We start from the raw sequence: 16,956 nt of genomic DNA on the forward strand, positions 1-16,956 counted from the left end.
TTTTTGCAAACTAAATACGTTGCCTCATTAAATAAAGTTTTTATTATTATTATTATTATTGTTTGGTTAATGTATTCGTTAATATTTGACCTATGTGAACTCGTCAATTAGAAGTGGGGGTTGTTTTTTCTTCTTCGGAAAATGTGTGAAATTTTAAAATTGAAACTCATGGTCATTTTTAATAATTAGTTTGTTCTATTTACCCAAGTCACATATTAGTGGATAATTACATGATTCAGCCTCGTGAGACAACCATTTAAATCTTTACTATTTACCTCAAAACTCTCTAGTGTTCACTTAATATCAGCTCATCATGGGAGGTTTCCCATTTTTTAACATGGGCAACAATAGGACAGAACCCCTATCTACTCGGGGTTAACACTTTATCGAGGTCAAAAGTAAAATGTAAAGTGTTATCTAATTTTTATAAAATGCTATTATTGTTCGTCTACTATAATTATGAAATATGGACCTTATAAGGTCCATGATATAATTATTCAAGCTTAAAATTCCTTCAAGAATTTACCAAACACACAAAATCTGAGATTATTCAGAAATTATCGAAGCGGGATAAGCGGTAGTCACGTTTGAATTTGTTTCGGTCAGAGGCGTAGCCGTGAAATATATATTGGGGGGGGGGGGATCCGCAAATGAAATTAAATAAAATGTTGACAATCTGTGACGCGAAAGGGAGAGCGTGGGAGGGTCACCCTCCCACTGGAGGGGGGGGGGGGTATTGGGCCACCCCAATAAAAATTAAAGTTTCAGTCTTCTGTAAACACTATTTTGGCATATTTTACGAGGTTAAACTAAAACATCATACCAATTCAATGTTTATCATGTTTAAGTCAGGGGGTGCCGTATTCATATTTGTTCATGACTTTTACATATTGAAGGTTACGTTTGAGTTATGAACAACATGACAAAGAGAGTTTAGTAGGGGAATTTTTATGAGGAGGATCCAAATGAAACAAAACTTGATCACATAACTTTAGTTTATGAGGATGCATGTTTGACAATCACCTTGTTAACTACAATACTATATACATATACACATTGACATTTACAAGAAAGTTGTATAGATATTTAAAGTATTTTGTACATTTTTTGTGTGTTATAAATGGATTTCAAAAAGTAAACATAAGTGTTTGTGTTTTAATTTGTACATTGTTTTATACAGATAGAATCTTAACTAATCCTAATAATTGTTGTAAGTAAAAAGGAGTTAAGGCCTACTATGTATTTTTTTTTTGTTTTTTTTTGGGGGGGGGGGGGTCCAAGTATATACAGACCACCCACCCCCGAAAAACAATTTGGGGGGGGGGGGGGTTTGACCCCTCCCCCATGTGTGATGCCCATGGTTTCGGCTAACACTAATGTTGTCCGGAGACTCTATCTTGTAATTTTATTTACAGCTGAATGAAAATGTTAGGAAGGAAAACAATCTGATTGGAAGGAAAAGCGTTAGTATTCGAACAAGAATACTATTCGAATATTCGACGGGTCTTGAAATTTGTATTCGAATAGTATTCGAATATTTTCAATTTTTAATATGAATATATTTAAAGTTGTTTATATTCAATTTATTATAATTTCTAATCAATTATGAAATACGTGTTGACATGTAAACAATGCACAAGATTATATTTTAGTAATTGCCAGTGGATCTTTTACGTAAACTGCCTTCCACGACATCGCAACAAGTAGATACGGACCTCAACGTTCGTAAGGCCCCATTCTGCGAAAGTGAGCTAGGTTCATACTGTCATCACGTTTTTCCATCACCAAGGCACCGTATAGGAATTCTTCCGCGCTGCACCCGAAACGAAAGGCATCTCTTCCATTCATGGGTCTATAGTACTGCAGCAGTTTCCATCATTTCATCATCGCCTAGTCGCTTTTTCAAGCAGAAAACAGTCTCTTCATGTTTCTTCATAACGAATCTAAGTAAATTCACCACAATGGTAGATACCGTCGTACAATGAGTTTCTCTACACATCTGTTCAGATATAATGTGAAGTCTCTCAAGGTGGTCACACACTGATTTAGCTTTCACCCAGAATTCAGCAACGGGAACTAGCTCCCTGGTTTCTTTCTTCTTAATTTCCATGAGCACGTTGATGACCGGCCTTTTCATTTCTATCATCCTCTGTTGCATTTTAAAGGTACTACCCCTTCTGGTTGACATTCTTGTTTCAGCTTATGATACGTTTGAGAAGATTTCTCCGCTTCCATTTTGAGGTTGTGCGTTTGCAGTGTTGAATGACGGAAACGAGTAACGATTTTTCGACATGCAGATAACATATCATGAACGGTATCTTCTTTTAATGCCGTTAAAGTAGCATTTAGAAGGATATGATCAAAACAGCTAAGAGTATTCTGCCATTCCATATCTGCGTTAGCCTTTTTATATTCTTATACTCACCGTCACTGATCATCCCCTTCTTCATTAGCCCTGTTCGGAGCTGAACAGAAGAACGTTAAACCCCATTTCATTTCATTTGTCACTGATCATGGCCACATTCGGTATTATCTATACTCCAGTTATCTGCATTTCCGTCAAATGCTCTTTTAGTTTATCCGATGTATGTGAACCTGGACATGATTTCACTTCCAGAGTCTTAGTCACCATCTCCCAAATTGGTGATACAAAACGAGCGGTTAAACTAATATAAGACTCATTTTGTTCATCTGATGTCCATACATCTGTGGTCACAGCGGCTAACTTCTGACTTGGGTCATTCCTGATTTGACGTACGTCGGAACGCACGGCATCATAGATTTCTTCCATTCTTTGTTTGAGTGTTTTACTTGACGGTAAATTGTAAGATGAATTCTCGAAAATAGTAATTGTCAACAAGAGAAAAGGGCTGATGATGCTTGGCTACAAACTTGATCAATTTCTCCGTGATGTATTTTTGCTGCGCTGAATCTCTGTCATACTTCTTGCTGTTGCCTGGAGATATGGTCGCTTTCTGTGTGTAGAACTTTGTAATTGGCTGAATCTTGCCACGTAGCCATGTATCAGCTTCATGTGGTTCCAAAGATTAGCCTTGGTGCGATATTAGTCAAGACAGTCAACTCCATCTCGGCACTACTGGCTAACCCAAGTATGTAACAAGCTACTTAACAAATAAGTGTCTCTGAAGTTAGGTAATTTAAGTAAGTTTTGAATGTAAATGTGGCAATGGAAGTCGCCTTTAATAATACTAGAGAGCAAATGGAATAAATAATGTAAATATTCGAATATGCCGATTGCTATTTGAATATTAAATTCTACGAGCGAATATTCGAATATTCGTGCCGAACAATAGGTTACACAAGTATTAGATTATGTCATAAATATTTACTCCAACACTACTTTTGACCTCAACTAATATTTAACATTATGATGTATTTTCCTGCTGCCCACGTACAGTATCGGGTGCATGCATGCTACGTCTGTACATACTTTAAGATTATTGGATTGTACTGTTTATATCATGCTATATTAAACATGCATTATGCAAGAGCTAAATCTGCCTATTGCAGGTCTTTCTTTAGGCCTAAAATGTTATCTAAATTATTAATTAGACATTAATTAACCTATCCAGACCATAATCAACTCTAGGAGGCATCGTTAGCCTGTGATCTTTAGTGGATTATAAACCGATTTACTGCATAACTTTCCTTCAGGGTTTAACGATTAAATGGATAATCGAGACTATGCTGTTTATCGTACTGACTTGAGTAATGATGATCAAGGCTATCCGAAAATTTCAACCGCTTAGTTCTCGGTTCATAGTGGATCAATTTGAAAGCAATTTTCTGCAAATTGCCTTTACATTATCTAGTTTTTAACTATTATAGTGAGAACTGCCAACTCGTTATCGACTCCCCCATAATGTATCTTTAATTAGAGGTTATATATTTCAACATTAATAAATTATTTAATTAAATTCACTTACACAACACCATCTTCCTATTAACTTTTCGTTTTTAAAGCAAGCTGGGAGGCAATAAACTTGTGAATATGTGTTGTTTTAATAACTTATTTAAATTTCAATAGATTTCTTTTAATACATGAAGCCATTAATCTTGTAACTAAGGTAACCGATGGTGGACAGCCAACTCATTAATAGTTTAGACTGTACGATAAGCTTAATCCTTATTATTTCTATTATTTGTTATTATTGTCTTTAATTTATCGTTTTATTGTTACCTACATTCGTTAATTGTGTATATTTAATTTAATCCTTAGATACTAGCTTCTTTAAATACCGAATTGTACATTGATTCAAGATTCTAGGTTTTATCCTGTTTCCAGGACGGACACTCTGCCTGTCGGACGTGCTGTTCTGTGTATATGATAATCAGATATTTTATGTTTTCCGGTATTAAACAGTTTAAAGGATAATTCCAGTGTGTTTTTATTACCGAAGATTCGCACTGCTACAAAACTATATATCCTAATATCCAATATTTAAGACATAATTGACATTTTATATAATCAGTACACGAGTCGTGTACCCAATGGTTTCGGGTACCATTTTGTAACGAACAAATAAAATCATATACTACTACGTGGAAGTAATTAGTACAGGGCTGATTCACAAACGACAAATTACTAATGTAAAAAAACGTGCGTAAAGTATGAGGCGAACATACTTCATTAGAAATTGTTATATCTTTTTTTAAAAATTGAATATAAATCACAGAGGCGGATTCAAGGGGGGCGCGAGGGGCGCGAGGGGCGCCCCCCCCCCCCCTAATTTTCGACAGTGCCCCTTTTTACTGCTGAAAGTGCCTTTTGTCAGACCCAAATATGTCCGTTCCAAACCCGTTGCAGGGATCCCAAATGACTCAAACACACCAGTCTGGTCTAATTAATGCTTCCACTTTCAAACGAATTCTTGTTGTTTAGCTGACGGTGCCTTAATCCTATAGAGTGACTATAGACAGACATCTTGTGGAATCGGCGGCGTATACACTCGTGCCAATCACCGACGCGCATGAGTGCAGCTTGATGTAGCATTGTTTCATGTGTGGACAGTACAAAGTACAAGTTACAAGGCTTAAATAGTGAAGTGGCTAGGGAATAGATTCGTCTTTTTTCCCATCATAATGCCTCGCTCGCCTTGACGATTTTCGAGTCGCATGTTCAACTGCCTTTTTTGCTCGATTTTAAGGCTCTTTTTCAACGATTTCCGAACGTTTACTTAGACGAAAATATCAGCCAAATAGCTCTTGGAATGGCTACAGATGCAAGGAAATGACGGATAATTTTCTTGGGGGACCCCCCCCCCCCACAAAAAAAATCCCCTCTCAGCGGTCAGCGCCCTCATTTTGCGGCCCCCCCCCCATTTTCAAAATTCCTAGATCCGCCCCTGAATCACTTTACTTACATTCATATTACATTAATATGTGCTTCTAGAACCATTTCTGTCTATTTCAAGGTTCCATAAAATACCCTACTTCACTTCGGGTAAGAATCAGAATAGACCAGGTATGAATTTGTAATACTTTAGTACACATTTACTAATGGCATTGTTCTCTGTGTTGTGATTTTGTTTTTGTACTTGCAGAGCTTGAAGTAAAGGTGAATTATCGCCGGAAGAGGTATCCCGGTCGACTATTCGGTGTCTATGTCTTTTTTAAATATGAGAAAACTTGAACAGTTATTTGTTCAATCTGTTTCACAGAGGATTACGAAAGTTTTCTAATATCTCTGTAAAAGATGAGTACCTTCAACACGTGACATCTCATCACGCGGCGTCAATCATTGGCTCAATGGCGCGTGCATTGTTTACATAAGACTTTATTGGTTCGGGCGGAATGGAGTCTTTTACCCATTTTAATACCCATTTTAATATCCATTAAACTAAATAAGAAAAAAGTTTTACCTACAAATACGTAAAACGTCTTTATTTATTTCTCTAATACATCAAAAAAAGGTTTTAGAATTTAATTTGTCTGATGAAAAAAGTTAATATTTGTGGCTCATTAAGTCGCATCGATGTCATCCTTATCAGTGATTGTCGCGGCCTAGCGAATATTCACTGCTGATCAGTGTGTTATTTGTTGTGTTATCAGCTCTTTCAACTTTGGAAACAGTGAAGAGACGGTTACATAAACTAACCCCAAAATTTAACCGTATTGCACCGTTCAGTGAACTTTCGGGTCACCGTGTTTTCCCAGATTTTATAATCGCTGTTATTTAAAACATGAGCGTAATTTCTTAACAAAAATTGACGGATGAGAATCCAAGTCCTTTTATTAGAAGAACGGGTTCAAGGTCAACCATTTCCGTGACGTCATTGCGGCTTCATTTTCTTCATTGACGCCATCTTGGACAGCACGTTTTGTTACAGAAGAAAGAAAAGTCGCAGATAAATATTTCTGTTATATGGGTTAATTTCATCGACAAACACGATGGCCCATTTTGTATATCCTATGGCAAATACTGCCCAACCTGCATCAGGTTATCCTACGGCTCAAACCGCTTATGTAGCTGCTCCCCAAGCCGCCTACGCCACGGCTCCTCGGGCCGGACAAGCTTATGAAACTGCATATCAAGCAGCTCATGCAACTCCACAGTATGCGTATACCACTAGAACACCAGTTGCTGTAACTCCCGCCGTGGCATATGATCAGACTAAAGCTTATTATCAGCCTGGCCAGGCAGTAGCGACGTACACAACACCAGAGACACATTATCAAGCTGCAAAACCATCATACAGTACAAGTTCCTCGTACAATGCTACAGCTATCCGCCAACAAGCAGCAGCAAAGCCACAATCTGTACAAGTCTCCACAGCTAGTGGATCGTATGTCTATCCAGCATCAACAAGTCAAGCAACCACAAGTTACTCTGGAGCCTCTTCTTATAACAACGCAAATACTAGTTATGATGCAGCGCTCTACACAGCTGCAACTAGTTACTACCAACAGCAACAAACGGCAAAGACGACCAGCAATTGGGCATTAAAGAAACAAAGTCAAAATAAATTTACGAAAGCCAAGGGACCACCAAAGCAGCCACAGCTCCACTACTGTGATGTTTGTAAGATTAGTTGTGCTGGACCTCAAACATACCGTGAACATCTTGAAGGACAAAAGCACAAAAAGAAAGAAAGTGCTGCAAAGGCTGGATCTGCCCCGTCTTCTACCCGTTCACACAATCAGTTGAGATGTGAACTTTGTGATGTCACTTGTACAGGCACTGATGCATATGCTGCCCATATCCGTGGAACCAAACATCAAAAAGTCCTGAAGCTCCATACACGTTTGGGAAAACCGATTCCGTCAAATGATCCAGTTGTTATAACAAGTAATAGTTCATCAACTGTTACTGCCAAAACGGCTATTAATACAACTAGTCAAGCAACCAAGACTGTTGTTGGTAAGGTAGTCAACTCGGCTACTCAAGGTACAAAGAAAGTACTAGCTACACCCAAGATAACATTTGTTGGTGGAACACAATTGAAAACAACTGGTGTAAAGACAGAAGAAATTAAAGTTGAAAATAAACCAGAAGTTGGAGATACGTCATCTTCTAAACCAATGGAAGAAGAGCTGAATATTTTGGGTGAAAAGGAAGTCTCACCTGTAGGCCATGAATACATTGAAGAAATGAAAAATGATCTTGGAAAGGTTGTCAGCTTTAATTGCAAACTGTGTGAATGTAAATTTAATGATCCCAATGCTAAAGAAATGCATCTCAAAGGTAGAAGACATCGTTTACAGTACAAGAAGAAAGTTGACCCCAATCTTCAAGTTGAAGTCAAGCCAAGTATTCGAGCTAGAAAAGTCCAAGAAGATCGCTTACATCGACCATCATTCAAAGATGAATTTTGGAGGAGACGAGAACAAGAAGAAAGATGGAGAGGAGAAATGGAGGAAGATATGTATTGGCAGAGACACTACGAAATGGAATTTCATGGTCGACGTCCTGGAATGATGCCTCCTCGCCCATTTATGCCCGGACCAGGAATGGGTATGGGCATGCCTCTGCGTAGACCTGATTCATCAGATGATAGAAGAGTTATGGCCAAACACGCTACTGTCTATCCTACAGAAGTAGAATTACAAGCTGTTCAAAACATGGTCACAACCTGTGAAAAAGCATTGAAACAAGTATCAGACCTGCTGGCAGAAAGTGATGCGCCTAAACCTGATGTTGGAACTGTCAAAAAAGAAAAAGATGGAAAAGATGATAAAGAAAAAGATAATCAAACAGATGAAGCCCAATCTCACAGAACTTTGAAGGGAGTGATGAGGGTTGGTGTGTTGGCTAAGGGCCTGCTTTTACATGGAGATCTAAAAGTCAACTTGGTTGTCCTGTGCTCTGAAAAGCCAACTAGAACATTACTAGAGAGAGTGGCAGATGGGTTGTCAAAACATTTGGCTGCCATACCTGAGAATAAATTTGAGGTAAAACGCTGTGTTGAAGAAGCTGCCATTATTGTTACAAGTGAAGAAGACCCCAAAACAACTTGCATTATTACACTGTCTTCACCTGTAATGAGAGAGACCAGCCCAACAAATGGGGACAGCACACCGGCTGTCAAAGATCCTCCAGACGTTCTTGATAAGAATAAATGTCTTGAAGCCCTGGCTGCTCTTCGACATGCGAAGTGGTTCCAAGCTAGAGCCAATGGTTTGCCATCCTGTGTAATAGTAATTCGTATTATGCGTGATCTATGCCAGCGAGTACCAACTTGGACGCCATTGAGTGAATGGGCGTTAGAATTATTAGTAGAGAAGTGTATAAGCAGTGGTGGACAAGTATTGAGTCCTGGTGATGGGTTGAGAAGAGTATTTGAATGTATTGCTTCTGGCATCTTGTTACCTGGCGGTCCAGGCCTGTGTGATCCTTGTGAAAAAGAACCAACAGATGCTGCTGGATCCTTGACCAATCAACAGAGAGAAGAGATCACTGCCTCTGCACAACATGCCCTAAGATTGATAGCTTTCCGTCAGATTCATAAAGTACTTGGTATGGACCCTGCCCCATTACCAAAATTTAACAAACAACGTTTTAATCCCAGAAAACGACGACGAACCAATAGTGCTGGTGGTGAAGTAGATGATGCTGCTGGTGAGAAAAAAGATAAGAAGGATGGTGATGAAGCTATGGAGACTGTTGCAGAAGTAAAGTAATTGATAATCAGTGTTTTCCTTTTCAGGAGTTAATTTACTTAGCTAATTAGTGTAGGTACTTTGTGATCTGTGATCATTGTTATTTGGGTCGGCTTATGCTACGAAAAGTACATGAATTGTATTCAAATTATATTTTTTTTCCATTCATCTTCCTCTTAAGTGTCCTATTCGCGATCGTTGTGCACTGCTTAGAGGAATATGTTGTGACATTTTCATTCATTCATGCTTTAGGCGGCATTTGAATTCGAGATGTTGATTCATAAAATCTAAATCATGCTTTTAGATTAGAATTAATTAATTTTTGTTGAGCCGGGATACATTACTCCTGGCTTCGAGGTACCAATCAATACTCTTAGTAATTAGTAATTATTTCCATGAAAATTTGAATCCAAGCTACAGCCTACATAAAAACAATTTGAAACTGTGCAGTTAAGTTTTTATTTTAGATTTTATATTGCTAGTACTAAATAGATCGAAAGAAAAATTTCATACATTTATGATTTCCTTGTCTCGCATTTATATTGCTTTTATGTATTCATGTTTGTTAAACCGTAACTTGAAAACTTTGGTGTCGATACATTAAATATATTCAAAATTTTTCTTTCGTTTTATCGTGTAACATAAAGTTACATAAACCTATTGATTTTTAGCTGTCTAAAATATGTCGATTTTCAGTTCAAAATTGACATATGATACAACAGTGCTGTACAATGCAAATGAGTAACAAATTTTAATTGTACATATTTTTAATCAGACTTTCTTGTTCAACTATCAAAATTAGTAATTATTCTTCAGCTACGAAATAAGAGATCTTTTAATTGTTTGCATCGTAGACCACTGTGCCTGATAAAGTCCAGGGCCGCAGGAACATGAAATGAAGGTGTATAGCATACCGGTATGTGTCCAAGATGAGTAAATTGTGTTTGAACAGTTTAATCACTGTCGATTATCAACCATGTATTCAGAAAATGTTACAGCGGCCCTAAATAATTTGATAATTTTATTGCTGTTGACCAATGACATCTTTATCATTGGATTTTTGCTCAACAAGAATAGTGTCCACTTCTTTTGCAAACATAGTGACGGTCTGCACAGCGTCATTCTGCTTGGATAAGCACACTAGTACAGTAGTAGACTCTATTTTTCAATAGAATTGGTGGTTTCTAATATTTGAGAGGAGGTGGGGAAAGATGGGGGATGGGGGTTGAGTTAGCTACTGTTCGAGCCATAAACAAAAATCCAATGATATTCTCCCTTATTTCCTCTTCTGTTAAAGTAACCAGACCTATAATCTAGCATCATAAAATGGTCTCATTTCATTTTGTTGGGGGAGATAAAGAGGAAACTAGAAATGTGGTGTTGTGATTGAGACGATTAATCCCCCCAATCTTCATTTTTGAGATAAACAAGATGGGAATCATTGATGATGAATACCTATACATGAATTAGTACATCAGTCCTCTTTGTTTCTACACATACAAAAATAACTTTATACCATGCTTTAACTTTCAATAGTTTTAGGAATAAAACTATGGAAGTTAATTATGTGCAAAGCTATTACCCACATAGTCAAGAGCAAACTGTCTTGTCAAAGAACATTTATAGATAATAGGTCTGATTGTGCAGATACTTCTTGAAATCAAAACTAATAATACAAGTCTAACTATTTAAAGGACCATGTTCTCTTAACATAAATACCAAAATGTTGATTTTAACATTACCGGTATATCCCATTTGAAATGCACATTGCTCTTCACATTGAAAGTTCATGCTCAGTTACTTTCATTTCCTATTTTAAAGGACATCTCCAGTTTGAATTGGAAATAGAAAAATGCTTATGTTTTTTTTGTTTTTGTTTGTTTTTTTTTTAAAATTCACAATACCTTGGAGACAAAATAGAAACTACACTAAGGGTACACAAGTTTACACACCTAAGTAATATTTAAGATGAAATAAAACATTTCACCATACATATTTATTCAAACTGTCATATTGGAGAAATAAAAAAAAGAAAAAGAAACTATTTAGGTGCCTGATATTTATTCAAATTACCATAGCTTAATTATTTTTTTTTAGTAAGTGTATCAATAAACCACTTGGACAAGAAAGAGAGAGAACTTGTTTCTTTAACAACATCTATTAATGCAACACATTAGGCACTATTGCACAAAAAAATATACTTGAGGACCACATTACTTGCATTGTATTTGTAAAAGATAATCCATGGTCCCTGTTCCATTAAATGGTGATAGTAATTGACTTGCAGTTTAATATAATGTCAATTATACTTGACTGTGATATTTGTAATTTCGTGGCTTAATGAAACTGGGGCTGGGGTGTTTTACAAATAGTAAATTGTTTTATTAAATACCCAGAGAAATTTAGATTTTCCTGCAGTAGAATCCTTTTAACATTGGTTCAGATAATCAAAACAAACATTTAGCACAATCTAAATCTAAGAAACAAGACTGTTGCCTATTTTGGTGCTGCAAATAGGTGTATGAAAGACATGTATGCTAATTTTGTGTTTGTACTGATGTATGATTATCTATATGGATTTTACATGGATTCACAATGAAAACATTTAATATAAGTCATCATACACCAGTCATATATCTATAATCTAACACATATTTCCCTAACACAAGGTTGATAACACTATTAAATGTGCAAAAAACTAGTTCTATCCAACCTTTTGTTTTGGTCATAACTTTGTAGACCCTTCAAAATTTTGGTATTGATGTTGTTGACCAGAATTTTGGAGAGAAGTAGTTAATTTCTTTTTGAAAACAATTGTTGCCTGCTTGAATAAAACACTTGGATGTATATAAGAAGGAAGAACAGATGAGATCACTACAGTGGCGTACTACGATACATGGTCAAGCCTGTAAAATCACACAGTTGAATTTGATCTTATCATTTAGAAATCCTTCTTGTAAACAGAATTTATATTTTGCAATGTCTTTAAGATGGTAGATTCGAGGAAGAATCGTGTGTTGCGTAGCACCAGTTGACCAAGTCATGTATTTGTACAAGCCAGAGTACATTTAGTTTGCACTTGACGTTTACTGATATCCAGTTAGGCTACATAACCATTTTAAACAACTTCAAATTAATTTTTAGTGGCTCAACCAATGTTATTTCCACATTGAAGACATTGCATAAAAAAGCCCAAATTTAAATATGATTATTAATTTCATTATTTTTTTTTTATTTTTTTCATTAAATGACAGGATTGGTTGAAAAAAAAAGCCAACTTCAAATTCATCCACCATTTTGTTTCTGGTAAGGAATAAAATAAATCGGTCTTGAGTTGCTTATCACAACTCACTCCCAAATATGCATATTAAAACAAAAAGGTCAAAATCAAAAATTCCCAAAATGTGAACACTATGAAAACTGCTACATGCAAAATTCTCCTTTAATTTTAATAGGCATTTCAGCACTGAAACAATATTTAATATGAATTTCCAGCAGGAAATGTAAAACAAAAATGTAGCTTCTTCATGTTGGGTTCATCTTGGAGAAGATTAAAATGAATCTGCAGGTGAAAGACAAACACACTTTTCTCAGTTGAAGATGGCATGATTCATTGGTGTGACAATAAATGTTTATATTTCTTTAGTTCCTCTTTAATCTTTCCTGTGCGTTCTTATTTAGCTTCAATATGAAAATACTGGTCTACCCCTCCCAATGATATTTGTTCGCTAAAAGGAATGATTTCCCACATCTGATGTAAATTTATAATAACCCAACACTATTTTCAAGTAGAATTTTGTGTTACAAAAACATGAACAAAATAAGTTTGATTTGGTCAACCATTACAAGGCTAGCGCTTGAGCAGCATGTGGTCTTTTTGTTTATGATTTTGAATCGCAAAATTTCTCTTGAAAAACTTGTTGGTTTATTATATGTTTATGTCTGATGTGGTGAGAAATCATTCCTTTTCTTACAAAGAAGAATTACAGTGAAAAATAGTAGAACACCAGTACTTAAAAAAAAAAAAAAATAGCCTTAGAACAGAGGTGGAAGTAGAGCAGTATTTTCATTAATTCATATTGCAGCTTAATAAGGATGGACAGGAATGGTCAGAAGACTTCATCCGTTCAGAGACCGTTCTGAAAGCGAAAGGAACTAATATTCATTATACTGTCAAATCAATCCTTTGAAGAAGGGTAGAAATTGTTTTATTGAAGCACATGACGCCTGATATAAAATGACATAATCCGTTTGATTGGGATCATACAAAACTGAAAGTGTTAATTTGATAAAATATTATATCACGATTTGCTTTCTGTGATGAAAATATTTCTTCGTTTTAAATTACACACCCACACAGATATACTGATTGCCAAACTTCAGACGTAACCAATATTGTGTTCTGTCAACAGTGTAAGTCAAAAATGATACAAAGATTAACCTACAAAAACAAAGTCATGAACTGAATATCTCTGCATATGAACCAGCTTCTACACTTTTTTTCTTTTTTTTTTTTAACCAAATGATACTGAGGCTTGCAACTGCTGCGATTAACTGGATATCGTGAGCTGTGACTGGCCAATAGAAAATTGGACATATCAAGGAATTATAGTATGATACTCTTAAGAAGAAAGCAAGAGACTTTTAAAATGGGTTAACCTCTCTGTCCACACTTTTTGGTTCTAATTTATCTAGAAAGTTTAAATTTGTTATTTATTTTATGGTGTGAATGCCTTGACTGAGCCTTTTCTGCTAAGGATAGAGATACTTAGTTTGATTGGTAGCAACAATTTGATTAGTTGACACATTGAACAAAATGACTTTGATTCTAATTGGGTGATAATGATGAAACTTGAAGTTTAGGTTCACTACCACAATACATTGAATAAGTTCGATCATGAACATTTTCTACTTTGGCTAAGTATAGATAAGCAGTTTGAATGTTTGATACTTTACAAAAAGATAAATGTGCAATTAATGTGTCATCTATTTATTTTGGGATGGAGGCAGGAGACATCAATCTCACAGAATTCTGACATAACATATACAGCATACTCAAATACTGACATAGATTATGTATGCACACTGAGTTACTGACATTATTATACATATTTGAAAGTTGGACAAGTTGATTGAATACAGAAGATGTTAAACAGTATCCACCTGGTATGGAATAATGGAATCATTGAGACAAACAACACTTACAGGTGAGATCTCTTTTCCTTAGAAAAATGTTTTATCATTATTAGTAAGTAATCCCATAGTCATAAGAGCCTTTGGGTGAAGGGGCTGCAGTCGAGCAAAATGTGTTTTTTGGGGGCGGGAGTGATAACCAAAAAATAAAATTTTACTGGATATAAAAGGAAAAAAGTCAAAAATATTTCATCCCTCGAAATCTGGGACTTTTACTGACCAGCATGTGGGGGTGATGCAATTCCCAACCGGAGTTCAGAGTTTCAGAAAATTATGTAGGTCATTTTTCCGTTGCTGCCATCTTATTTTTTGAGCAAAAATGATACAACCCCTCCCCCCAAGAAAAACAACCTGTATGCCTATGAGTAATCATGTTTGATTACTTGGTCCATTGTGGCTAACAAAATTATTTATTGATTCGAAGGGGCCAAACTTTTATTACACAATGAGCTTCCTAAATGAATGAGGAGTGGTATCTTTAGAGACCCTCCTGCAAAATGTAGTTGCCCTACTTGAAGTTAAAAGCTTTTTTGGAAAATGCAATGTTAAATTGTGTCCACAGTAAGAGACAATAATTTGGGGGTGATTTTAGTGTTGTGTAAACTTTTTGTAAGGCATTTAGTGGTAGAACATTTAAATAACACGAAACACACAACCTGATTTAACAGATTATGAATTTTTATACGGCCACATGGAAATGTGGTCGTATATTGCCGTCGTGTCCATCGTCCACAATTTCTTGTGAACGCTCTAACGCCAAAAGTTATCATCCAATTGTTTTAAAATTGATATATGTTGTTTACATTAGTGGGATGAAGAAGCCTATTTAATTTCAATAATTTTTGTTTATAACGTCTTAGAGTTATGGCCCTTGTGAATGCTCTAATGCCAAAAGTTAACATCTGATCTTTGTGAAATTTATATGCAATTAGGGAAACGAAGAAGCCTATTGAATTTCAGCGATTTCCGTTTATTACTTCTAGAGTTATGGCCGTTGTTTCACTTTGTTTAACCTTGTGAATGCTCTGCTCTAACCCCAAAAGTTATCCTATCTTTCTGAAATTTATATGCATTATTTCAATTAGTGAAACGAAGAATCCTATTGAATTTCAGCAATTTCTGTGGTTTACGTCTAGAGTTATGGCCCTTGTTTCACTTTATTGAACCTTGTGAACGCTCTAATGCCAAAAGTTAACATCTGATCTTTGTGAAATTTATATGCAATATTTAAATTAGCAAAACGAAGAATCCTATTGAATTTCAGCAATTTCCATTTATTACTTTTAGAGTTATGGCCCTTGTTTCACTTTGTTTAACCTTGTAAACGCTCTAATTCCAAAAGTTATCATTCTATCTTTCTGAAATTTATATGCATTATTTAAATTAGTGAAACAAAAAAGCCTGTAAAATTTCAACAATTTCTGTAGATTACTTCCAGAGTTGAGACCCTTGTGTCAGTTTGTATAAACTTGTGAACCCTCAAACGGCAAAAATTATAATCTGATCTGTATGGAACTGTCTTGTAAAGGCCCCCGATTACCTACAAAGGAATAAATATGCTACCTTGTCGACCGCTCTGACGATTTAGCCGCTGTGGACGTATGTTTTGTTGCCTGGCAACCTATCTTTGTCTTTGTTGTATACTTCTTGCCTTGTGCTTGATAACGACAAGAGAATATGTTGAAACGTTGCGATATTAAATTTGCTAGTGATTGTTATCCATGAACTTGTTTTATTTAAATATTTTAGTGTTCCCAGCTGGGATAGCGGTGGAGATAACCCCATAACATACATTATCTGCTATTATAGCCACAATATTAGATAAATGAACTGCAAAATAGATTTAAAGGCTTGAGCATGTCATTATTTTATTTGGTTTTATTTTTTCAGTAATAAAGATTAAAAATGGTGAGTAAAATTAATGGAGTATGGAAACAAAGTTTCTACATATTTATACAACAAAGGGATAGTACATTTTTACATCATGTAAATAATTTGTATGCAAGGCTTGTGATTTATTTTAATAAATTTGTTTTATAAAGTCTTCTTGTATTTCCTGAAGTATAAATTAAAGCTGTATTCTCCAGTCAAGGTGTAATATTTTTGACACTGTCGTAAGCCTTTCGTACATGCACTTTAGTTAAACCTACATAATCATTCTTGAATGTGCAGAATACAATTTCCAGCAATACATTTTGGACAGATCAGTACATGTATTAAGTTTGTTTTACCAATTAGTATCCTGGTTGGATTATGTTCTTCTGACAGCTGAAGTAAGCTACTCGGGCCGTCCATTATATAACGCAATAATGACTTGAAAAGGTGTAACAATAGGTATGTGGCCATTGGTGATAAACTGCTTTCCAGTCAATTGTGATTTGGAATAGTTTTTATTTTGGAAAGGTTAGAGATCGTTTCCAGTAGATTATGAACGGAATCTTAGTTTTAGATTAAGAAATAAGTTTATCTCACATATAATGTTACTAACCGTGAGCCACACTTGTCCCCCAACTGGCACAGACAGTACCATATTTTCATTCGGATCACACAGACATAAGTGCTTGTAACATGAGAAAATTTTGTTTCCTGTAAATTAATTGTCCCCATCGTTTTTATACGCCCACATTGAAATGTGGACGTATA

General features: G+C 35.7%; 1 protein-coding gene across 1 annotated transcript; it reads left to right on the top strand.

Moving 5' to 3' along the window:
- Positions 1-6,290: 6,290 nt before the first annotated feature.
- Positions 6,291-9,738, top strand: LOC126824693 (zinc finger RNA-binding protein). Its single transcript, XM_050554013.2, has one exon. It carries the CDS (start codon positions 6,412-6,414, stop codon positions 9,139-9,141), a length of 2,730 nt encoding a protein of 909 aa, XP_050409970.1. The 5' UTR covers positions 6,291-6,411; the 3' UTR covers positions 9,142-9,738.
- The last annotated feature ends 7,218 nt before the right edge of the window (positions 9,739-16,956 follow it).

The sequence above is a fragment of the Patella vulgata genome, chromosome 6 (genome assembly GCF_932274485.2).
Source record: "Patella vulgata chromosome 6, xgPatVulg1.2, whole genome shotgun sequence".
In the NCBI taxonomy this organism is placed as follows: domain Eukaryota; kingdom Metazoa; phylum Mollusca; class Gastropoda; family Patellidae; genus Patella; species Patella vulgata.

What these genes read in the sequence shown, in the direction of transcription:
- LOC126824693 (XM_050554013.2), top strand. Translation starts at nt 6,412, where the DNA reads ATGGCCCATTTTGTATATCCTATGGCAAATACTGCCCAACCTGCATCA.